Source organism: Talpa europaea, assembly GCF_964194135.1.
Source record: "Talpa europaea genome assembly, chromosome: 14".
NCBI classification, from domain to species: domain Eukaryota; kingdom Metazoa; phylum Chordata; class Mammalia; order Eulipotyphla; family Talpidae; genus Talpa; species Talpa europaea.
The window spans coordinates 61717747-61742909 of NC_140082.1; the positions used below are offsets into that span (position 1 = coordinate 61717747).

General features: G+C 46.5%; 1 protein-coding gene across 1 annotated transcript in view; it reads right to left on the reverse strand.

The window, feature by feature from the left end:
- Nucleotides 1-650: 650 nt before the first annotated feature.
- Nucleotides 651-25163, reverse strand: part of PARP1 (poly(ADP-ribose) polymerase 1) — a gene marked incomplete at both ends in the record, with an annotated part of 37669 nt that continues 13156 nt past the window's right edge. The window contains 18 exons of the mRNA XM_084253990.1: nucleotides 651-732; nucleotides 1002-1116; nucleotides 1669-1730; nucleotides 2472-2599; nucleotides 3634-3786; nucleotides 4250-4348; nucleotides 6090-6218; nucleotides 6727-6849; nucleotides 8231-8314; nucleotides 11708-11836; nucleotides 13547-13742; nucleotides 15683-15815; nucleotides 16053-16121; nucleotides 16718-16960; nucleotides 17695-17835; nucleotides 19282-19429; nucleotides 23007-23183; nucleotides 23870-23986. Coding sequence (XP_084110116.1) covers nucleotides 651-732; nucleotides 1002-1116; nucleotides 1669-1730; nucleotides 2472-2599; nucleotides 3634-3786; nucleotides 4250-4348; nucleotides 6090-6218; nucleotides 6727-6849; nucleotides 8231-8314; nucleotides 11708-11836; nucleotides 13547-13742; nucleotides 15683-15815; nucleotides 16053-16121; nucleotides 16718-16960; nucleotides 17695-17835; nucleotides 19282-19429; nucleotides 23007-23183; nucleotides 23870-23986 — 2328 coding nt within the window. The remainder of the gene's footprint in view (nucleotides 733-1001; nucleotides 1117-1668; nucleotides 1731-2471; nucleotides 2600-3633; nucleotides 3787-4249; nucleotides 4349-6089; nucleotides 6219-6726; nucleotides 6850-8230; nucleotides 8315-11707; nucleotides 11837-13546; nucleotides 13743-15682; nucleotides 15816-16052; nucleotides 16122-16717; nucleotides 16961-17694; nucleotides 17836-19281; nucleotides 19430-23006; nucleotides 23184-23869; nucleotides 23987-25163) is intronic.

Consider the following 25163-nt stretch of genomic DNA (forward strand, 5'->3'; position numbering starts at 1 on the left):
CATCTAAATTTACTGTATACTGCATATTCTGAGAGTTTCCACATTCATGTGTCTCTAGAAAAGGAAAGCACTTTGTTTCTGAGTATGAGAAATTGTTGCTATTCCTCCTTTTGGTCTCCTCAGACCCCTCACAAAAAAAAACAAAACAAAAACAAAACTACTAAAAGGGTAACAAGAAATGCAAAATAAAAAATCTAAATAGTATGAAATTAGTTTTTATTTTTAACCTCAATATAAAGGCTTAACATTTTTCCAAAATCAAAACTAAAGATGAAAGTAGGGTGAAGTATCCTTTCCCTGTCCGGGGAAACCAGTAAGGCAGACCTTCTAATGTGGCTCGGTTCTTTCCACAGGACTAGTCTAGGCAAAACAAACACCTCTCCCCAACTTTTCATCTATCATGGGTTGTAACTGCCAGGGAAAAACAAACAACCCCCACCCCCCCCCTCAAAACCAATGCAAACAAGGGATTTGAAAAGTTGGGAAAAATTGTTTAACATGTGACCACGTGTTCATATAAAATCCTTTCTAGGAGATTTGAGGAAACATACTGGCCCCAGCAACTGAGCCGGGTTTCTGCCTGGGAGCGGTGCACTGCGTGTCAGGTGAATTCATACCAGTCACTAGCTGCGACTTGGCCATGGCTCAGTTCACCACAGGGATGTCTTAAAATTGAATTTCAGCTTCAGCAGATACTTCAAATTTACCTGAGCAATATCGTAGACAATGTATCTGGAGGGGAGGCGTGTCAAGGAACAAATGGTATCCCAAGGGGAAAGGATGCAATCCATCCCGAGCACGCAATCCCACCCGCATGTACACCTACCTGGCTGATAATGGGCGGAGTCACATCTCTCACCGGGTTCAGGGAGAGGCAGTGAGGGGAAGCACTCACCACAAGACGCATCATAGGAGAGTCACCAGTGAGTCTGCCCCGGGCAAACTAGCAGCACACACACATCAATTCTGTGGGCTCGCACCACACACTTTCAAAAGGATACTCATTATACAGCAGGCAGGTGTCATTAACCCCAGACGAAATCCCGGTTCCCAGAGGAACCTCTACACCGTCCATAGTAATACTAGCTGAAGGGTCAGGGGTAGTCTTGCCCAAACCTGTAAAATAGAAGGCCATGGTGATAGGAATCGTGAGAACAGATGTTGAAAATATTCCATGGTGATCTATTTTATGGTGGGTCTGTGTGCTCATTTTAAAGACAGGAATCCCATACTCGATCCTTCCTGATATAAAACTATAGATTAAATATATGAAGTTCCCAGGGCATCAGCCTTAATTAACCTTAAGAATAGCAGCAATACCCCCTCCCCTGGGGATATTTCTGCTGAGTAGAACACAAAGCAGTCACTTCAACCAGGAGTCCAAGCGGAGGTTCTCAATCACCTGTTCCGGGAAGAGGCCCCCAGTGCTGGAGAGCTAATGTTCAGGTGAAAGCCCAAGCCAAGAGGCCTGCTCACTGGCACCGGGACACAATTCTCTACAGCATTTGTGTTACTAGCACAGCCAGAGAGTGAAATGATTTTTCAAAGAACTCCAGCTGTTTCCATAGCAGCTAGCTACAGGGAGGCAGGCTTTTGGCGGGGGAAGTCACTCTGTCCGTATTATCCAGGGTGCCTGGGGTTGGTGCAGCAGCTGCTCAGACACAGTACCTTTGACACTGTGCTTGCCCTTGGGTAACTTGCTGATGTGCGAAGCATGCTTCAGTTCATACCTAGTCAAGAGAGGACAGTCTCAGGAGAGGCTCCCGACAGGGACTCTCAAACCAGTCATGTGAGTAAACACCTACAGAATCCAGTCCAAGTTCACTGCTCCTTCCCATTCTGGCTCCAGAAATGGAAGGTGCACTTTTTTGGGAATAGTTTGTGCCAATGATTACTGCTAAGGGCCACTTTCAAGGACAGGTCCTGTTAGAGGTGTGGCAGGCTACTCTGGAGGTTTCTGTGCAGCCCACGGTCCCTGGAGCCCTCCCGGTCTATTACATGACCCTGCCATTTGGTTACAGTTGATGGGACCAAGATGGACAGTCAATCCAAACTGGACCAATCAGATTTTCTCTGTGGGGAAAATGGAAGTGGAATTAAGATTCCAATTTGATCTGAGCTGATCTCATAGGTAATATCTAACCATCAGCAGGGGAAGGAAGATCAGGGGTGCCCATTCTTTACGCAATTTGACCAACCTGCTTTCCAGTTCACAGGAAGAATGGACACAGAATGGACACTGCCAGATCCTGAGACCTGGCTGTATTGTGCCTTGGGTTTTGTGAGGTACGACTTTATCTACCTTGATCACTTATTCGGAATTGGTTTCTGCGGGCCATCACCTTATGGGTGGGTCCTGTAAATATGGTACAGAAAATTTCCAAGATCTCTCCCAGCCAAGGGGGAATTCTCCTTACAGTACACCCCAGTCATCCTCAAGTGCTGCCAGCCCCAATGCCAACCTTACTCACATGTTTCCAAGGGCAACTTCTCCCAACAGGATTAAGCCTATTGGGTCTCCCTGAGACGTGTGGCAGTAGTTGGCACTCTTGGAGACCATATCAGCGAAATAGATTCCTTTACCAAACATGTAGCCCGTCTGGAGGATTGGAAAAGGGACAGGTGAAAACCTGCTAATGGAAAGTTGGCAGCACCACCTACTTATTAAACACTGACCATGTGATGGACAATAAGCTTAGTGCTGCATCCCCCCCATTTCCAATTCTCACCACCCCCACCCCACACCCGCAAGGGGCAAATTGACGCTTAAGCTCAGGAGCCAGCTGTTCAGGTCCTACCTCTGCAGGGCACCTGGGGCTGCAAGTAGTTACTTAACTCTCTCTGGACCCCACTCTCCCCTTCTGTGAACTGGGTAAGAGCCTCATGGGACTGCTGGGAAAATTAAATGTGCAAGTAAACACTATATGAGGACTAGTGCCTGGCACATGTAAATACCTCATAAATGCTGGCTGTTATTTTCCTTTTGTAAGTGAAAACATGAAGCTCAGAGAGGCTAGGTCATTTGCATGTCACCTGCTCATGGCACACAGCACTATCAAGTCATTAAATCTCGTGGCTCCTTAATTGTTACTACTATAAAAGATGGACCTGGAAGATTTGTCTCTGAAGGGTCACTCCTACTATCCAGCAAGTGTGTTAACAGCTCCTTGCATCTGGGCGAGGCTTTACACATGTTATACATATTAAGGAGGAAGACACCACGGCTCATGGAGTTTGCAGGGCTGGGAAGGGTAGAGGCAGGTCTGATCTCAGCTTATGCCTGGCCGCAAGGCTGTTCTTTCACATGTCAACATAAACCATCAGTGTACACAGCAGGGAATGGACACTTCTTTGGTTCTAGAAACTATGCTTAATACATGTGTAGCTATACCGTGGACATTTAGGGTTAGGAGAATGCAGGGAAGGCTCAGCCTGAGGTAAGGATCTGGAACCCTGCAACCTCCATCTCACCAACCACAGCTGGGGCAACACCTCCAGTTTTAAACAAGAGTCCCTATTCATGGAGGTGCATGGATGACTCACCCAAGCATCTGAAAAGCTCCTAGTGGATACAGCTGCAGAAATAGGCACTGTCCACCTTTACCTCCACCCCCACCCCCGCCAGGCACGTACCACAGGCGCTTCAGGTGGCGCTATCCGGAGCCCCTGGGACAGGATCCCAGCAAAGTTGGTGGTCCTGGACCCATGCCATAGCAGTCTTCGGTTATGCAGCTGCTTGAAGGGCTTGTAGCGTTGGCTCTCCCCTTCACGCTCTATCTTAAAGATCTGGTGGGGACAGTAAATAAAGGAGAGAGCTGAACAAAGCCATTTGGTACTGTGGTTAACAGAAATATCTGACTAGAGGCAGAATTGACCAACTGTCCCTATAGCTAGAAAACATCAGGTGTGCTGCAGCACGTCATGGCTCGGGCAGGCAGGACGGTGCCATAACTGGCTCAAGATCCCATCCAAACTCATGCTTGCGGAGCAGAAGCACATGGAGGCACTTTATTTTGGATTTCTGATGGTATTTCCCATTCTAAAACAAGGTTTTGGGATAGGAAATGACCTTTAAAAAGCCACCTCCAGAACTGTACTACTACTACTGTTTCTGCTCAACACACCATGAGTCATGTCCTCTGGTTATTTAAAGAAAAGCAAACTGCTCTTTTCTGTCTGGGGTGGTGGAAGGAACAGAGACGCTCACAGGACATGAGGGGCGGGTATCGAAGGGCAAGGGGACACTTACATCAACGACTTCTAGGTCGTATGCATTGTGCGTGGTCGCATGAGTGTTCTTCACATACTTCCTGATGGTCTCCGCTTCTTCAGAATCTCTGTCCACCACCTAGAAGAAAGGTGTCTGTGAGCCGGGGCAAGGAGACCCCAGGAGAGGCGCACCGAGGGAGCAAAAGGACTGCAGGCTCAGCTAATGCACAGATCAGCACCACAGATCAGTCCCTTAGTGGAAGCCAAGCCAGCCTGAGAGGCCCCGAGACACTTGGTCAGTAGCCCGTTTCCTGGGCACCAGCTTCTTCACCAATTTGGGTTTATGACAGGATCTCATGTTTTTCTTGTCTTCGAATTCTATGCTTTGGCATATCACGAGACCTAGAAAGAGGGGGCTGTGTGTGACAGGGAGCCTCCAGAACACGGAGCTGGCTTCCAGGTAACATTTCAGCCCTCAGGGCAGGAAAGGACCCCCAGCCAAGACCTGTAATTGCAAGTGGCAAGTCCGTTAAGTAAGGGTGTTGAGGATGGGAGAGAATGCTTCATCCTTTGGGACCCTTAGGGCCGTGCATTGTGGCTCAGAACTTACACTCAACTAAGTGTTAACAGTTAATGTAATCTATTCTGAAAGAACATGAGTGCGTTTATGGGAAAGACTATATTCTCTTGTATTTTTATGTTCTTATCTGAAGTTCACAAAGTAGGACTTCTGGTCTTCTCATAACCTCTTTTTCTTTTTTTAAAGATTTATTTATTGATTTATGGAAGCACTGGGTACAGTCAGAAGCACGGGAGGGTGAGAGAATTCACCAGAGCCAGAGCGGGGAGCAGAGCAGGCAGAAGGACTGAAGTACACTGCTGAGGGGAGCAGCGGGCGGCAGGAGAGGTCTGTGTGCCATGTGGGACCCTCTTCCGGTGGCCAGGGAGCAGCCGGGGATGGAACCGGTGCTGCAGAGGCTACGGGCAGCTTCGCCACCCAGCGCTCAACTGCTGCGCCACCGGGGAGGCCCCTTCTCATAACCTCTTAATAAAAGGTTTCATATTTGTTAACTGACCAGTAAACCACTTCACAAAGAACTGTGCTAACTACATTCCCAACAAGATGATTTGGGTTGAGGGGTGTGGGGGCAGGTAAAAGAAGTGACACTGAATTTCTTACCCTGCTTAGACCCACAGGTGCATGCTTTGTTCTGAGCAAGCAAAGGCTTTTTTCCCCTAAGGATGTAAGCACACCACACCAGGGTCACCAGACCCTGTACTCTTAGATCCTGTACACTGCTGGGGAGGATACGAGACTGAAGAAATGAGCCTGGAGGGAAAGCGAGAACAGGCTCCACCTAAGGGCAAGCAAGAGTTGAGGCAAAAATCCTTCCTGGCCCTGGAGGGGTGATTTCTGCCCCAAGATTCCAACATGTGCAAATTCATGGACTATGTGCCAACATTCACTACAGAGAATGCGAACTCGGGTACTGTGTTTCTATCACGTATTCCCGCTTTGGAAATGGGACACCAGTAACAAACCCAGAATTCTTCCCACAAGTCTCCAAAAACAGAGATCCAATCTGCATTAAGGGGAAATAAAACCTTTCTGTAAAACCCCTCAAAGACCTGTTCACACCAAACAGAGGCTCTGGTTTAGAAGCCCACCTTGCAAACAAGGTGCTTATTGACAGGTGAAATGCTCTGAGGTTCTCAAAGGATGACTAATGACACCATTTAGGAACTGTTGGAAAGGCTAACTCCTGGGCCCCTACAATCACTTTATCTCTCTAGGAAATCCTGCCACATGGTCAAGTTTTAGGGCCCCTTGTCCTTGAGATGAATGGTTAGGATGCTGCAGACAGGGCAGACCCTGTTACCTTAATGTCAGTTTTGAGCTTCTCATAGTTGACATCGATGGGGTCCTTGCTGCTGTCATCAGACCCACCCCTGAGCAGGCTGTAGGCCACCTCGATGTCCAGCAAGTTGTCCAGCATTTCCACCTTGGCCTTCAGGAACAAGAGAAAAAGCTGAGCGAGGAACACGGACTTGCTAGTTCGGGGACAGAAAACCTACATGCAGACAACACCCAACTGATCATGAAGGGGGACATCCTACCTGGTTAGGGAAAGCCTGTCACTGCCATTCACAGTGAGCAATCCCAAGGATTTCCAGGAATGCTAAGGAGGCCAAGGAGGCATGGCCATGCTAAGAGCTCTCTCCTCTTGTACAGACAAAACAGGCAGAGACCTATCATTGGCCTCTTAATGAGTTGGGGAGGATGAGCAGGGAGGAAAATGCTCTCCCTTTCTGATGACTCTTCTTTCCAGACTAAAGTGGTAGCACAAGAACAGGAAAAGTCACATTTTATGTCCTGTAGTCAGAAACCCCGCTTCAAAATGAGGGCCCACAGGCAGTTTTCCCAGCACTGACTCCTGCCCTTATGGATCAAGATTGGTATCTAAGGAACCAAGGAGTAACATCCAGACCCTTGGCTCCCTCCCCAAACTGTACTACCTGCACACTGTCTGTGTTGTTCAGGAGTGGAGGCTTCTTCATCCCAAAGTCGTGGGGGATCAGGGTGTAGAAGCGATTGGAGAGATCCAGGATCTGGGAGTCGCTGCTGCCCTGGGACACTGCCTATAGGGGAGGGGCCAGAAGGAACAAGGACTGAGGCAGCAGCTCCCGATCCCCAGCATGTGGCTAGGCCTTCTCCCCGGAAGGTGGGCACCACAGTGGAGGTCAGAAGTAGTTTGGTGTGTACCAGAGTCAGGAAACGGGAATTCTCAGAGCACCATCCTGTGGGTGTCACACCGGTGAATTGGTTGTCTAGGGAGTTACAGCTGCATAACCACCCTAGCCCCCACCACCATGCAAAATGTAGTTATAGCATCTATGTGGCAGGTTTATGTTGCTGTGAAATTTTTACAATTTTTTGAATGTTCAAATACTTTTCATAACAAAATGCTTAAGGGGAAGAAACCCCATTGTGTGCAATTTCAGCAATTACCTGACCCCCTCCCCCATCTTTAATGCAGAGAATTCCTTTTTCTTGCACCTGGAGGTCCAGGCAGCCAGGTATAGAAAGGCTAAGGCCCCTGACTACCACAATGCCAATTAGTGCTCTAAACACAAAAAGTACACAATAAATACACGAAGGGAGGGAAGATTGGAACCAGTAGGATACGGCACCCTTGGCAAACATTCTGGGTGCCTCCAGGGGTAAAGGGCAATGAGGTGGCACCCTGCACGTCCGAAGCCCCACAAATACTGCTCGTGGCAACTCAGGCTTGTCTAAGGGGCACTGTGCTGCAGATTGCCCTGTGCACGGGGTGAAGACACCAACCCAGCCCTTCCCAGGGGTGCCGGCACAGGAGAAAGCTCAAGCCTGGGGAAAAAGCCTTTTAAGACTCATCAGTGGATAATAAGGAAGAGGTTCTGTCAGGCACAGCTGTAACTGGACTTCACAGCTAGGTGTCAGGGCCTCTTCTCCAGCACCAGACAGAAAGTGCACTTTCTTGGTCCCACTTCAGCTTCCTGTGTCCTGTCTTTTTTACAAGCAAGCCTATACCTGCATTCACCCTCAGATACAAGTGGAAGCTCCAGGGCACAGCCTAAAGGCTCTGGGGCTTGGGGGAACATTGATAAATGTTCAGGGTAAGTAGATGTTGAATGAACAAGAATGAAAGCAAGAACATATTTACAGTATTCTACTTGATGATTTTCTCCTAACTGAAAAATAAACTCAGTCTTTTAAAGATATGCAAAATAAAATCAACACATTTGTGAAGTAAGAGAACCAAATTCTTGATCTTGATCCTATCTAATTACTGAAAACACTGGCGACCTTTTAAGAGACGGCACACTCGGCATATTTGTTGAATTGGAAAAAAATCTAAATCAACATAAATGTGGCTCACTAGGTTCATTTCATTAAGCGTCAGTGAATGGTACCCCTCAGGGGAGGCTGGCCCAGAAGACCCACGAGGTAGTGGGAAGTGGGGTCTGGCTGCTTGCTTACCTGCTGAACCTCACTAAGGATGGAGTACGCAGCCTGGATCTGCCGTTTGCTCAGTTTCCCCAAGGGCATTTTCTGAAGGTCAATCTGAGGAGACAGGAGAGGGTTTTGCCTTTGAAAGCCTAGCACAGCACACTGAGAACCCTGTGACCCAATTCCATGGAGTACACAGCCCAACCTCCAATGTGGGGGACAAGAGTCTGTATGAATTGGAGAAGCTTCTTGTTCACTTCATTTATGTCAATCTCAGCTCGCTCCACGGTTTTGAAACTACACTTAGTTTCAAATAGCCCAGACCTTCTAAAGAAGATACAGAGTGATGCTGGCCAGCCTAGGTCTCAGAGCCAAGGTAGTTCTCAGTCAGAAAACAAAACCATGATGTGGTGAAAATGATTTCCCTAAGGACACATTACCCAACAAGTGTATTTACATCAAGTCAATAGTGTCTCTTTCAAATCAGTCACCCCAAAAGGTGAAGCATTTGTTCTCACAATGCTGCTTCTGTGCACCACACCTTGGGAACTATCATCAAGAGAGCCGGCAAGATAGAGTGGAAAGCATGAGATGTGCGGCCAGAATGCCTGGTCATCAGTCAGCTTGTAAGAAACCCGCTCTCAGTATATTTTGCATCTGCGAAATGGGGCTACTTTCCTCAAAAGGCACCCATTTCTTTAGTGAGTGACCTGGCCTTTGTTCCTTGCTTGGGCCCCCCCCCCCCCCATCTGTGCACCACTAGACCCCTATCTTCTGTATCCTGAGACACTGTCTCTAGCATGATTCCTCAGACCCTTCTGAGCATCCGGGAGCCAGAAACTGTACCCTGCCACCCACTCACCTCCAGCACCTCCAGTGCCTGTAACAAAGATGGAGCTAAACGACCATTTCAGAAACAGAACTGCTATGGCAATTCAATTACAGAATGTGAAAGTGCTCACAGTTCACCAGAACAGCAGTGAGTATGTACAGTAATGTCCCATATCTATGGGGGCCACCTCCAAGGCCCCCAGAGGACACCTCAACCTTGGATCTGGTATAACCATGTTTTCCCCTATAAGTACACACCTATGACAGACAGTTGAGGGGTTAATAATAAAATAGAACAATTCTAACAATACATTTTAATAAGTTAATAAGGTTCCTCTCCAAAAACCTTATTGTACACAATATTATCAGGGTAACAAACCACAGATAAGGAGGGGCATGGCACACACATTTCTCTGTACCCTTACTGGAAACTCCCTATCCTGAGGGTCGCTCCAGTTCCTGGGGAGAGTTAAACAGTTGGTGATTAATCTGGGGTAGAAGATGGATAATTTATTTTAAGCCAAGAACAAGGTACAGTGAATGACTTTCAAATGGATTATAAACTGGCTCTGAAAGCATTTTTTAAAAAGATTTATTTATTTATTTATGCATAGACAAACTGGGGTGTAGGCCGGAGGTGCAGGGGGTGAGAGGATTCACCAGAGACAGAATGGGGAGCAGAAAAGAAATACACTGCTGAGGAGAGAGCAGCGGGTGAGACAGTAGAGGTCTGCTACACCACATGTGGGTTAGCTCCCTGGCTGGGGATCAAACTCAGGCAACAGTGATAGTGCTGAGACTTAATCCCTATGCCACCTTAAGGCAATCCTTAGGAAAGAACTCTGAGAGATGTTCTGATCAAGGGCAGTGTGACCAGAACGAGGGCAGATATTCCGAGGGGGCCAACCATCCCTAAGCTGTGTCATTTTGCATTCTGGAGTTTTAAAAAGATCTGGTTTCTTTACCCTAGAGCCTTCAAAATGCACACATAGGCCGTAACAAAAGGGCTCAGTCAACACAAGTGACCCCATTCCCAGACTGTTGGCTGGAGGCAGCAACTCCACAGCAGCTCAGTTCAGGAAGGAAGTAAAAAAGTGGGCGAGACTTCTTGGGGTCAAGGAGGCACAGCTGCAGCAGAGGCAGCTTCTAGGACATAATACCATTTGACTCACAGCATTCCCGTACTCCCTTGTATCTGAAGGAACAAGACCCCACTTCTCTCTCAACCCAAGAATTACCTGGCTCACAGGGAGTCAGGTTCACCTGCTGGGTATGTAGCTCCATGTTTACCATCCACCTGGTGGTCCAGCTAACATGTAACCCACCATGCCAGGGGTGGGCACCCCACTACCCACTAGCTGCCCACCAGCCTATTCCAGCAGCAGAGCCCCTGCCCCTTTTTCCCTGCTAAATTAGCTACCTGTTCAAGTGAAAAACAACATAAAAATGTCATTTTACAGGAAGAGACTTGGGTCTGATAATAGCTGAGAAATTCTATGAATCGCAGATAAACCAGAAATGGTGTGGGGTTTTTTTTTTTTTTTTTTTAAAAGATGAATGATACAGAAGCAGCTCTTGCCCCCAGCACATTTCTCTCCCTTCTTCATGCACCCACATTCTTTGTGAGTCCATCTGCAACTGTTCAAACTAGTCAGCCTTCCAAGACAGACCCCAGGTTACGAATCTACGTGAAAAGAAGAATGAATAAGCCTTGGTAGGTTTCAAAGCCAATAATGGACACCAAGGATGTAACTCAACATCTGTTTAATAGGTTGAGCTGTGATCTGTCCTATCCTACCAGGTTGAGCTCTAGACAGGGCAATGTGGGGGTGAGGATGAAGAGGCTACAATGGTCGCACCAACCAAATCTGTCCCTACTCCCCCACTTCTTCGAGGGTGGCTGCTAGTCTCTATGAGGGACCTGGGGAGAAACAAAGGGAGCAAGCCGCAGAGAACAGGTGGAAAGGCCAAGTCTGATGTGCAATTCTTGCCTTCTTTACTGGCCCCTTCTTCAGAATAGTTGGAAGCTTCTGGGTTCAGGGGCTGGGGAAGAAGAGTTCTGTGTGGTGTGCTTGCCTGCCAGAGACCAAAGCGCCTGGACCACCTTTCTGAAGGCGCCCAGGGCTAGCACTGAAGCGCTCTGGAAGCAGGACAGCAAAAACAAGGCCCTTCTACAAGCATCCGCTGGGGGAGGAGAGGAGAAGGGAGAACAGGGAGCACCTACACAGGAACATGATTAGTCCAACCACCAGTGCTCCTGCCCACACAGCCTCTTAGGAAGTTAGAATGAATGTCATCTGAAGCAGCAAGCACATTAGCACGTCTTTCACTCTAAGTGAGGCTCTGTCCACGATTCCCCAACTCCCATCAGTTGATTTGGTTTGGCCACAGAAAAACTATGCCTATATATCCCATCATGGAGGAGAACGTGCAAGAGAAGCAGGGCCCAGGGGACTCAGGTGCCAGCTCTCAACAGTACTGTGCACCTCACAGCAGGTCTAATGACCCCTATGAAAGCATGCACTTTGTCTCAGCATTCCCACAACCTGGCTCCGGCTGAAGGACCCATCAGAGGACCCAACGGCCAGCAGGAACAGCCAGAGTTCATTACCAATTCAGCATTCAAAACATCAAGCTCAGTAAATGCTCATAGATAAAACAATGAAGTGCAATAACCTCATACTCCACCATGGCTTTCTTCATACTTTCCACATCAAAGATCATCTTAATGAGTTCCTGCACTGGCTTAGGGAGCTTGGACTTGGTGCCGGGGTTTACCGTCAGTTTCTTCACAGCTTCTTCATCCTTTAGGGAAAAAAAAAAATTGTTGAGACTCAAACAAAGCAGGCCAAGTAGTGGTGAGTCCTGCATACGGGATGGAGAGCCACTAGCAAAAAAGGATGAGCATTATTCAAAAAGTTTTAGGCAGCAGTTGCCAGGAAGAGCATGTGCGTTTCTACGGGAGCGAGACATCTCATGTGAGCCCAACTCCTTCCAGCTGCTCCAGACTCTTTACTCCAGTTGCAAGCAGCTAGAACTCATTGCAAAACTCAGCTTACAAGGGTTGACTGGCAGGCACTCATACTCTCCTCGTTTTCTCATCCCCTTCTACCCTGGGAACCTGTTCAGTGCCCACTCAAGCCCAATCTGTAAGTGCTGGGCAGCTATGAGGGCAAATCTTTGACCAAAGGGACACTGAGCTAATGGACAAATTCACCCTGTCTCTTACTGCCTCACCCTAGGGTCAGCTGTAAGACCAAGTGGATAAAGCCTTCTTTATAGTCCCACTGCTGCCAGGCAGCTTGACAGCCTTAAACTGCATCCTAATACACATCCTTTCCCCTCCCCCCACCTTGGTAACTGCAGTCTATCCTGCTACATAGACAATCCAGGCCAAATTAAGACCACGATGTACTGAAAATGCTATTTAGATTTGAACCCCATGAGGACAGGGACTGCAACCTGTCCATCAGTGTTCCCAGCAACTAACAGTGTTTGGAATTTGTTTTGAGTGAGAACTCATGACACACTATAAACTAGAAAATCTCTTTGAGACATGCTAATTAAAATCTGTACTGATTTATAAATCTCTCCTTTTGCAAAAATAAATGTATATATTTATACATAAACAGATTTTCATATTAAAAAAGGTAAGCATTTTGCCCAAAAAATGGCCACAAAAATATCATTCAAGAGACAACTCAAGACTGTCTAGTAACATATGTGGGGAGATGGTCACACTACAAATATAAGTAACACGGGTATTAGGGAATTATTAGGAAAAGTTCAGGACTAAAAACTGACCTAGCAGAGCATGTCAAATCACTATAATTCTATCCTGATGATAAACCAAATGGCATGATCTAGGCTCAGATTAAAAGTCTAATTAGTAATCTATGAATTACCCCTGTTGTGTTTCTAGAGCAACTTCAGAGACTGCTCCTCCCTGAGGGTCTTAAAGATGCTGACAGTGTTCTCATATCGGGACTATGGTGTAGATTTTATGCATGAAAGAGTATTGGATTTTATTTAATGCTTTTCTGTATCTATTAAGATGATCACATGGCTCCCAAGATGACCACATGGTTTTTATCTTTTATTCCATTCATGTTATAATCCACTGATTGATTTTCTGTATGTTGAGCCAATCTTACATTCCTGGGATAAATCCCACTTGGTCAGGGCATATAAATCCCAATAGACTGCTGAATTTAGCTTGTTAGTATTTTGTTGAGGATTTCATATTTACATTCATAGTCTACTGGTCTATCGCTTTTTGGTGATGTCTTTGTCCAGTTTTGGTATCAGGGTAATAATGGCTTCATAGTGAGTTTAGTAAGTATTCCCTACTCTTACTTTTTGAGAAGAGTTTGTGAAGGACTAATATTAAGTCTTCTTTGGGCATATGGTAGCATTCACCAGTGATACCATCTGATCCATGGTATGTTTTTTTAAAGAATGTGGTATCCTTCCTTCTACTAGGATTAAATAGTGTTAAGAGCATTAAGTGATTACCTGGCCATAGTCAATTTCCAGAGGGTAGAACTTTTTGGGATACTTTGTGAAGTTTTTGGAGTGCCAGGCATTCCCGGTTTTCTCTTCATATAATTTCATAAAGTGCTCAATGGCATCCTCCTTGGATGGCATCTGCTCCAGTTTGTTACTGCCAATCACAGTGCCCACACGGCCCCAGGACCTGAATATCCAATACCTGTGGCAGGAGAGGACAAGGATCAGATACAAGTTTGTGGGTTGCCTGGTTCACACTTCATGATGAATTTCCCTTCCCTGCCAGTCTAGTTGGGTGAGCAAGAAAGTCAAACACCCCAAACCAATGGATTGACACAGAGGAACATCAGGAACCGATACCACAATCAAGTACCTTTATTTTACCTTTTATTTATGTAAAGGTTAAGAAGTTTGAGTAATTAAAGAATGCCCCTTCAAATATCGGTAAATGGACTAGAAAAAGTGCCAAAGAACAGGATTGGCAGCCAAGTTTACGGAACAAATCCTGCGAACTATAGATCTTGATTTCTCCACAATAAATACAGCGAGTACAATTTGAGAATCAAGTGCTCAGGGTGATGCAAATGCTAATGATGTACCCAGAAACCAATGAAAAAGTTCTGGCTCAAACCAGAGGCTGAGGCAACAAAATAGGAGGGGTTGGGACACTGGCATGCAGGGTGAGCTACCTACAAAAACAGGTGACCATTTTCGGTTTTCATGTCAATCTAGGGGACAAGTCACATCCACTTCCAGGTGCTTTGCTGCTTAGCTTTGGGTGAGTTAACTTTTCTTAATGCAAATAACATGACTTTAATTGTACACCAGAATATAGATCTAATGGGAACCCGAACACAAACCCAATTTTATATGCATCATAAAGATTAAAACCAGGGAATTTAAGGAAAAGCCTCTACTGCAGATGTCTACAAAAACTCCATTCCTTCTCCTTCACTAAGATATAGATCTAGTTTTTGGAAGGTATGCTTTAAAATCAAGAAGCCATTTTTCTTGTCTTTCAAATCTGACAAGAATCGGAAACAAATTCAATAACAGAGGGTCCATTTCTTCAGCTATGTTAAGTAGCCAGTAAGACTCCTTTTAGAGCACCCCTGATGCTCATTTTAAATAAAAAAATTGGATAAAAGCTAAAGAAATAGAAAAAACCTGAGTCATCTCAGTGCTTATAAATGGAGGGTAGCCAGGATTTATTAGGTGCTGATTATCAGTTTGCTTCTTAACTTATAAAGCGTTTTAGATTTCCTATGCGATGATTAAACTGTCTTCATTTGCTTATAAATTAAGTCATTTAACACATAACAGTAATTAAGAAAATGTCCCACACCTTTTAACATAAGTTGACTCTGATGCAGGACAATTAACTCAGTGATGAGGAACGACCCCAGCTAGAAAGGTGTGGACGAGGCCTCCCTGATGGCCTAGGGGTTGAGTCTCAGCACTATCACCACTAAAACCTGAGTTCGATCCCCGGCCAGGGAGCTAATCCACATATGGCACAACTGACTTCTCCTGGCTTACCTGCTGCTCCCCTGAGTAGTGTATTTTTGTCAGTCCACCTGTCCTGCTCCCTACTCTGTCTCTGTCAAATCCTCTCACCCCCTTATACCTCTGGCCTACAACCCAGTTCTACAAAAGATAAAAGGGGGAAAAAAAAAAAATATATATATATAAAAAAAAAGGTGTGGGTGGCAAAAGCCAGCCCAACCCCTTAGTACCTCAATAGCAGCTCTGGCTTATCTCCACCATGCTTAAAGGAGGGCAGATCCAAACATCTTTAGTAATTAAGCGTGTTTGCGATAACATTAAAATATTCAGTTTTTGCCAAACTTTACTTTGCTTCACAAGTTCTAAAATTTAAAATCAAGGCTTATCAGATTTTTCGAACAGTTACAAGAAAGCAAGCCCACAGATGACACAACTGCCCAGCCAGAAAGGCTATGTGGTGGAGATGGCTTCCTGCCATTCACTACAGGCTTCTCAATACACAGTGCGCTTTTAGAGGAAAGACAATCCCCACGTGCCAGGGAAACTTGAATCTTATGCCACTGAGAGCACAGCACTGACAGGCATACCCCTTCACGGGGCATTCCAGGCCTGGACATTCTTGTTCCCAGAACACACCTGCTCTCCTTGTCATCCTCCAGGAGCTGCAGCTTGTAGTAGGAATTGGTTCCTTTAACAATGTCCACCAGGCCGAGGGTGGCGCTGAACACCTTCCCACCTTTCTCCAGGACGTGTGCAGAGGTTTCCAGACCTGTCACAGAGGCAAAGCCCCTATAGTTTCCTCTCCCAGAGGGGCTGGTGTATTCCAAAAGCAGCAGTTTGCAGGCTCAGGGCCTATAGCTGCTTGGGTACACTAACACCACTTCAAGAGTTTCCCCATAAGGTGAGTGCTCTCAGGATTGGGGGTAGGGAGGAAATTGTTGGGAGCCTGCAAGGATGTTTGCGGGCAAAGGTGTGGCCCACTCTTTTCACATTCCTGTCTGCTTACCAGAATCTGGATCAACAGCTGCTCCTCCTTTAAGAGTTAATTTCATTCTTTTTTCAGATTTGTTGATTCCTTGAAAGGTGAAGAAGTATACAGGAAATCAAAAATAAATTAAAAAGGGAAAAGGCCTCGCTGGTGGCCTAGGGGTTAAGTCTTATGACTGTCACTGCTAAGTTGGCCTGAGTTTGATCCTGGCCAGGAAGGTGACCCACATGAAGCAGCAGACCTCTCCTGTCTCAACCGCTACTCCCCTCAGCAGTGTATTTCAGCAGATCCACCTGGTCTGCTCCCCACTCTATCTGGTGAATCCTCTCACCACCTGGCACCTCAGGCCTAGACCACAGTTCTTGTATGCATAAATAAATACATAAATCTTAAAAAAAAAAAAAAAAACAACCCAGTAAGTGAAGGCAAGTGAGTCATATTCACTCACGGCATATGCCAACATGCCATCTGTGTATTGCCTCCCTTCACCCCAAAGTCCCTATCAGTTTGAGCCCAGGGAAAAGAGAATTAAGGAAACTGGTCTAGGCAGCACCCAGAGACCACTACAGGGGCACAAAAGCAGAGGCTGCACTGGCGGACATGCAGGCCTGGGACCAATGGCAGGATGCAGCCACCTGCTTCTCTGGCTTCTGGCCCTCCGTGATGGTCATCTCGGGCCTCACCTTCCTCCTTGACGGGGCCCTTGCTCTTCTTGGAGAGTGCACCCCCTGACTTCCCTTTTGGGGCCATTACTTCAACAGGTTCAGCCTTCACCTCAGCACCCCAGGGGGCTAAGATGTGGGCTGAGAGCAACTCCTGAAGGCTCTTGGTGGAGGCGGTGACATCCTGGAGGAAATCCTCAGACACAACACGAATGTTGGCTTCCTTCACCTCCTCCATCTTCTTATTCATCTTTTCTACTTCCTCTGTTTCAATTAGAAGGGGAAAAAAGGTAAACAGTAAGTTCAAAACTGAACTAAATCTCAAATCTCTAGAGTCACTATGACTTTCAGCCCTTGCCATCCACACAGCTCCTTTCCTTCCAAACCTAGTGCTCAGTTCCTGGGCCTTTTTCCACTTTAGCAACTGTCTTTTACCAGCAACTCCCTTTCCTTGAGGGTATGATGAGTTAGGGCTGCTGACTATAAACCTTTTACAGAGCGAGATGTTAGCAGTCATTCCACAGGAAAATGACCCTAACATACATATAAAAAATGCCATGTATTATTTCTCTAGTCTTGAGGACTTACAATGGTAATTGGCATAATAAAGCTTCAAAGAAACCGGTTTACCTTAGTTTAACTTTGCATTTTCCAAACGTATTTAAGCTATGAATTTCCGTTTTAGCAGCAAACCTACCCCGTCTTATGGAGGAGTGTTAGCGAAGAGAATAGCAGCCTACATACAGCCTTTAGCTGGGAATAGAAGACTATGTGAAGAGATAAAACACAGAACAACACAACGTCCAAACACTGGCTTCCTACATAAAGACCACAGACAATGATGCTGATAAGATACACTGTGTCAGGCACTGCTCTGCACACTTCATCTCATTTACCCATGACATGCTTTTTAGATTTCCTACGTAATGATTACATTGTCTTCATTTGCCTAAAAAATGAAGACCGCATAATCTCCATTTTTACAAGACAAAACTCACTTTTCGTACTGATGCACAGGGAAGCCTTGTTGGCCGTCCCTGTCAACTTCCCCCCGAGTTTCTCGATAGTGGCTTTCACTTCATCCTTGTTCTGGGAGAGTTTCCCAAGAGTCAGGATCTTCATGTTGGCTAAGGGCTTATCTGTTATAGGAGAACAGAATCATTAGGCATAGTTGCTCCCCAGGAAGAGGGCAGTGTAGGAAAACAAAGTAGCAAATTCCCAGGGAAAGGCTAGGACCACATGCAGCAACCTGGAGGGCCTCTAAGCACCCACTTTTTGATCAGCTTCTTCCTAGAGAATGGCCCATGCAAACAGAAAGGCTACTGGCAAAGCAGAGGACAGGCCAGCAAGCTGCCACTGTTGAGCCTACATGCATCCACTGGCACAGAAAAGGCCAGGTAGGAGCTGTTAGGAAGTGACGCTGTCCCACAAACAGGCTGTGACCCAGGGTGGACGGGCATGCTGTGGGACCAGGAAGGCTGCTCTTGGGGACAAAGGACCAACAGTGGGTGGGCAGCAGAAAGGCAGGCTGTGTAAATTCCCTATTCTCTCTATTCATGTCAACAAGCAAAATGCAATTCTTAAGTAATACAAAGTAACTATTTAAAAAATTCAACTTGTCCGTTAGTCACTCAGAGCTTTGGTCAGCACAACTACACTGAGAACCCTGGTGTCCAGCATTGGTCCCAGGCCAGAAAGCCCCAGGACAGGAGTGTGCCTTGTATTTACTGCAAATGGTAATACATTTCTAGAATCAGAAATGCCTTTGAAGTCCTTCAAGGTATTTGAAGGACTGTGAAGGACACCACTGGCATTTAACTGAAGAATGGCTGTGGAGATGGGGACATAATCATTTGTGTGAATTACAAGCGAGGGACCCCTCAGAGCGGAGGCCAAAGTACTTGCCTGGCCAACCACACATGCACCTAGATCCAGGTGACAAGCAGAAGAGTAAACTCAGGATGACCACACAACGCCCCCTCCCCAGGGGAAGGAAGGAGTGCACATCAGGGCCAAACCCTTGTTTGACTTAACCATTAGACTGAACTGTGGCTTAACCATTAGACTACACCAAGTGTCTAAGTGAACAAAGGCAGAGGATCTCTCCTGCCAGCAAAACCCAGAGACCTCATCTCTGTTGGCATGAAAAACTTTCTACTAACATTCATCAGTAACTCCCTTTGTCAGACAATATATACAGCAGGTCCCTATGCAATAGAGACCCAAGCCTCAATCAACTCTGGGTACAGAGCTGTACCTGGAAGCTGGCAGGTGAGTCCTGGAGGGAGATCTATAATGCTTCTCTTTAACGCATTTAGGCAGGTATTAAAAATGCTACTCTGGGTAAGGTTGCCCACCTGGCCTATTAGAAGCCCCCCACCCTCATCTTCCTCCTCCTGCTCTGTGTGTGTGTGTGTGTGTGTGTGTGTGTATCTGGGGAGTTGTGGTGATGGTGGTGGGGCGGGGGGAGCAGAGGGCAGGACCAAGGTTTTCCTGAAGGTCTGTAAGAGAACCCAGAAGAAAAATATCTTTGCAAGATTGGGGATCCCAGCCTATCCTGCCCAAGGTTTGCCCCAGAGCTGTACCTGGAGGAGCAGAAGAGTTCACAGCAGTGGGTGCTGAGACTGTGGAGGGTGGGGGCACCGCTGCCAATGGAACACTGGTCTCTGGGGGGAATATTCGATCCTGCTTTTTGATCTTTAATTTCTTGAGGTAAGAGATTTCTCGGAATTCCTAAAGAATTAAAAGAGTTTTAGTTAAGAAACCAGTTCTCTCTTAACTATCTAGTAGAGCAAAGGGGATTTGGCTTATCCAAATTAATGAATCTCCTTTTTTCTTCTTTCAATAAATAAACATAAAATAGGACATTGTGTGTTTTCTAGTATGAAACTCAGGATTACGGAAAATCAGTACTTAGTTCCTCCTCCAGCCTCCAGGCCTCAACACTCAACAAGTCCCTCTGGGGTCACACATCTACCCCATGACCAAAAGCCCCCCACACTGTACACATGCTGGGTAAGGGACTATTACCCTAAAGAAAATCAGGGTAATTCCCTTCCCTGTAATCTTCACAGTTCATCTTCATCGTGGTGACTTACAGTGGGTCTTGTTCTAAGCAGTCACTTGATAAACAGCAAAGACCTGAACTCAGGGGACTATCACAGTTCTATGTTCCTAACGCTTCCTCCAATAAAGAGCTTTTTCCTACTATTCCCATGTTCAGTGAATACCAGTTAGACAAAAGAGGAACAGGCTATGTGAAAGCAGGTTCCTATTTTGGTATGACTGGTGGGTTATTTTGGGTCTGGGGAACATTATCACCATTGCTTTTTAAAAAAATTTTTTTTTTTATTTTAAAGATTTATTTTTATTATTTTTTAAAGATTAATTTATCTTTATACAAGAATTGGGGTACAGGCCAGAGATGCAGGGGGTGAAAGGATTCACCAGAGACAGAGCGGGGAACAGAACAGGCAGACGGACCGTTGTACACTGCTGAGGGGAGCAGCGGGCAAGACAGGAGAGGTCTGTCCCACCATGTGGATTTCTCCCTGGCCGGCCGGGAATCGAACTCGTGTTGCAGTGGCTGTGGACTGCTTCATAGGCTGCATCTTAATCCCTGTGCCACCAGGGAGGCCCAGATTTGTTTATTTTTATACAAGAGCTGGGGTATAGGCCAGAGGCGCGGGAGGGTGAGAGGATTCACCAGAGACAGAGTGGGAAGCAGAACAGGCAGCCAACTGAAATACACCGCTGAGGGGAGAAGCGGGCGTGACAGGAGAGGTGTGCTGCGCCACGTGGGAATCTCCCTGGCCGGTGTGGAATCAAACCTGTGCTGCAGAGGATGCGGACAGCTTCAAAGCGCTATGCTCAACCCACTGTGCCACAGGGGAGGTCTGTCACCATTAATTTTGGAAAAAATTTTGAGCATTCTCAGATGCCAAAAGTATCGTTTCCAACATGTACAGAGCACCAACAAATGTCACATTATCAGAGTGAGGTTAGAAAGACAGTTTCTGACCTTGAGAAAGCACAGCCTGTTGAGTCAGATATATGAGGCCAAACTTGAATGCAGGAGTTAAGTTCTAAACCTGAGGTGTGCTAAGTGATGTAAGACTGGGAAGGCTGGGTAGGCTCCTTAGAGGCAGTGACCTGCTAACCCAACCAGGAGCTAAAAAAACAAGTAAAGGCATTTGTCTAACACATCACAATACACAGGGAACCCCAGGTGGTAGCAGCCAGCTGCTGGAAGTATGAAGAATTAAGAGGCAGGATGGGGTGTGGGGTGGTTAAGTACTGAGAATTATACTAGAGAAGAACCAGGTGGCAGGAAGAGATGCTGCAGAGCAAAATTACAGATGGTGTGGGGCCAAGTCAAGGATTTGACCTTGAATCTAGACCTAGTCCAGGGGCCAATAGAAACAGTGAATGAGGCATGTGTTTCTGTGATGTCATGTGGAGAGCATGCACTCTCAATCTGAAAAAGTGTCCGGCATATGCAGGAACCATTTTTTTTAAAAAGATTTATTTTTATTTACTTATGCTTATAGGAATCAGGGTATAGGCCAGAGGTACAGGGGTGAGAGGATTCATCAGAGACAGAGTGGGGAGCAGAACAGATGGATTTACTGAAATACACTGCTGAGGGGAACAGTGGGCAAGACAGAAGAGGTCTGCTGTGCCGTGTCGGTTATAGCCCTGGCAGGGGATGGAACTTGTGCCGCAGTGGGTGGTGATAGCTGGATTGTGCTGAGACTTTAACCCCTGCACCACCAGGAAGGCCAGTATGCAGGAACCTTTTGAGAAATAACCATTTATAAATATATAGATTACGTGAAAATGGAAAGAAGAAAAAAACACAAACAATAAAATGGTGCTGTATAACTGATATGTAGAATAGTTTGTATTCTTGGGCCTCCCCGGTGGCGCAGCGTTTGAGCGCTGGCTTGCGAAGCTGCCCGCAGCCTCTGCAGCGCTGGTTCGATCCCCGGCTGCTCCCTGGCCACCGGAGGAGGGTCCCACATGGTGCGCAGACCTCTCCTGCCGCCCGCTGCTCCCCTCAGCAGTGTGCTTTGGTCCTTCTGCCTGCTCTGCTCCCTGCTCTGGCTCTGGTGAATTCTCTCACCCTCCCGCGCTTCTGACTGTACCCAGTGCTTGTATAAATAAAATAAATAAATCTTAAAAAAAAAAAAAAAAGAAAAGAATAGTTTGTATTCTTTATTATCTTACTGTTTTCTCAAAGAGAATAAAAAGGATTCAAATACCATAAAAAATCTGCAACATTTGCAAACTCAAAAAAAGGTGGGAAATATTTCTATAGGAATGGGGAGTCACTAAGTTTTTAAGAGGGGAGGAATGACAAGGTCAGATTTGTTTGAGTCAATACTCAAGAAGTATAGGGGAAAGACTGGGAAGGAGGGAATGTGATGTTAATGAAGAGAGAAGCAAGACATCAACAAGCACAAGAGGGCCAGGGGGGAAATTTGTCCAGTCTTAGATATTTAGAGTTCATAAGTCCATGGGACGCTAGTGTGACAATTACAAAGCACTTACTTGAGTGTCACTGTTCCAAATGCTTACTCCCAACCCCAAAGCATATTGAATAGGAATTTGAGGATGAAGATCAAATCCCAAATCCCAGCGAGTGGAGGACCTACAATGTACCCCAGTAGTCGGATGTCAGATCATTTGAGTCTGGGGGAACAGGGTGAGTCCTTCCATAAATAAGACTACCCCAAAATCCACTGCCGGCCCCTCACCAGCAAGGCTCCAAATGAGGTTGCCCAATTGAATTGAGGTTTTTCTTTTTACATTCTAGGAATTCAGTATGTAGTTCCATTGGGGGGGAAAGAAAAAAAGACCAATTATAGGAGATACTTGAAATCTGGACCCTACTCCTCTAGCACCACTAAGGGAAGGAAATAACCTTAAGAAGAAGGCTATCACAAAGGCAAGATTTATTACCCATTTGTTCACCACCATGTCCCTACATACCCACAACAGCTCCTGGCAAAGATGCGGTGCACAACAAACAGAAATAAAATGAAAATATTCATGCTCTTTGCAAGCAAGAGTATTTTACACCAAGTGGATAAACCTGTACTCCAAGTAAAGGTGCTTTGGTTCTAAATTTGTGTACTTTGCAAATGTATGGAACCACTAAGATAATTTTGTATTTTGGTTATGAGGATTTCCTGTCTGAGGAACACTACACTGCAGTCATGGAGTGTGGACAAGCCCAGAAGGTGGACCATGTTTTTCTGTCGACAGATCCCAGAATGAATCCTCCCCCCACCATCCCACCACTTACCTTTGGGGTCACCCATTCCTTCCGGTTGGGTGTCTGTGTCTTTACCATACATTTGGTCCAGGCAGTGACATCCCCGGTACAATAATAAGCATCACTCTTGAAGACAAGCTGGCCTGAGCACTCCTCGCAGGGGAGGAGGGCACCAAACACCATGCCATCAGCCACTCGGTCCAAAATCTGAATCCAGTGAAGAAAGACATCAGAGAGGAAAAGGGCAGCTACTGAAGAGGACAATTTCGAATGTGGGGTAAAGAATTTGACCAGACTTTAATCACTCTGAATGCTCACCTTGATGAGCTTTAGCACCCACCCCAGAAGCTGGTTTACATCTGGGGTTGGGTTTTTGTATTCCAGGAGACACTTCTATGCGTGAAATGTTCCTGCCACTTCCCCAAAACTGAGATGCAAAAATAAAGGGAGAGCCCAAAGCATTTAGTACTACTGCACATAGAAGAGAGCGGCAGCAGGGAAGGGTCCGGTTGGAAAATGGGCTTGCCTCCTAAGAGGGCGTCCCCACTCCCCTGCACATCTCAAAGGCCTTGGGGATTTGGGTAGAAGGCAGCAAAGAAGCTCCTTTGGTCAGAGTATGTGATGTGGCATGAAGACATAAGGCAAACGTGGCTCTCCTCAGGCTCACCAAAACCCCCATCATGGGTTTACATGTGGAGCGTCTGGAAGGACCTGAGAGCCTGGTCAGGGAAACTGTGACCACGATGGTGATGAACATGCAGCAGAGCCACCAACTGTCGCTGCTCACAGGCAACACAAGCAGGAATCAGTGGAGGGCCTCCCATACTCCTCTAAGACCACCATGCCACACGACCTGGCCACCCCCCACGTCTTGCTTAACACAGGCAGCTCACCGCCGACTCCCCGGAGGGCACTTGCTGCTTGTTGAAGATGAGGAGCTCTTTCAGGTCATTCGTTGAACACACTTTCTTCAGCTCATCTTTGATGTTCCAGATCAGGTCATTCTGGGCCTACAGACAAGACACAACAGCTCAGACACCAGCTCCGTTCAAAGATGGAAACCCTAACAGAGGAAGACTGTACCCTAGTGCTGCTTGGTCTCCAGTCATATCTCTGTGAGCCAGCTGAGCTGCCCCTCTAAAGCTAGTCTCATGAGAGTTCCTGAGGATTTCAAATCAAACCTGATTTCTCAGCAAATACTGGGGGAGGTGGGGAATCCACTCAGGGGAAGGGGCGAATTCAGGCACCAGTCACTGGAACCAATCCCTCAGACACAACTCCCAGGAGACACAGAAAGAGCGCAGAAGCACTCGGTGGATCTCCCTGCCCCCAGCCCAACACCTGGCACCTAAAGGATGCAGGGCAAGCACTGTTCACGCATCTGAAAGCAAGAGTAGGGATGGTTCCCAGCATCTCTGATGTCCTTCATAGTGAATTACAGTTTCACGCAGGGATAGATCTGCACTCTCCTGTAAATGGAATTTTAAATGTCTTTGGTCCTACCTGCACCGTGCCCTTTCCTGGTGCACCTATCATACCCTGATGCTCACCTGGCCAAGGAGGGCATTAGCCTTCCCCACACACTAGGTTAGGAGGCAAATAATTCACATCTCTGCCTCAGATCCCACGTCTGCAGAAGAGGTGAAAATGCAGGGCCCAGAGGCCCCTTCTCAGCACCATACGAGCAGGATTTTAACTGTACCACACATTTGTGGCTGTCTCGTGGGTTCACTGTAAGGGCTCTCTCCCTACCACCCTCTCTGTGAAGCACCATGTGCTGGGTCATGGGTTACAAAGACGAGGGGACAAGAGGACAACTCATGGCACCAGCAGAAAACAGCATGCCAGGGTGGGGAGGCTGGGGGAATTTAAATTTTCTGACTTTCTTTTTGTCTCTTACAGCAGAGAGACAGAACACCAAGCCAACTGAAGGCAAGAGACTAAGTATAAGTAGCACTGTAGGTCTACTGCAGCCAGACTTGGTGTACAACGATCACATTTTTTAAAACTGAAAGACAATCCACCAAATTTGTGATTCTGATCCAAGATCCACCTGGAACCAAATCAGAAATTGCTTCCAATTTTCATATCACAGGCAAAAAGCAAATACTCACATGAAAGAGCCAAGCAGACAGCTCATAGAAATCATGTTCCCAGGAAGAGCCTGACTGTTCTCCTCTAGTTTCC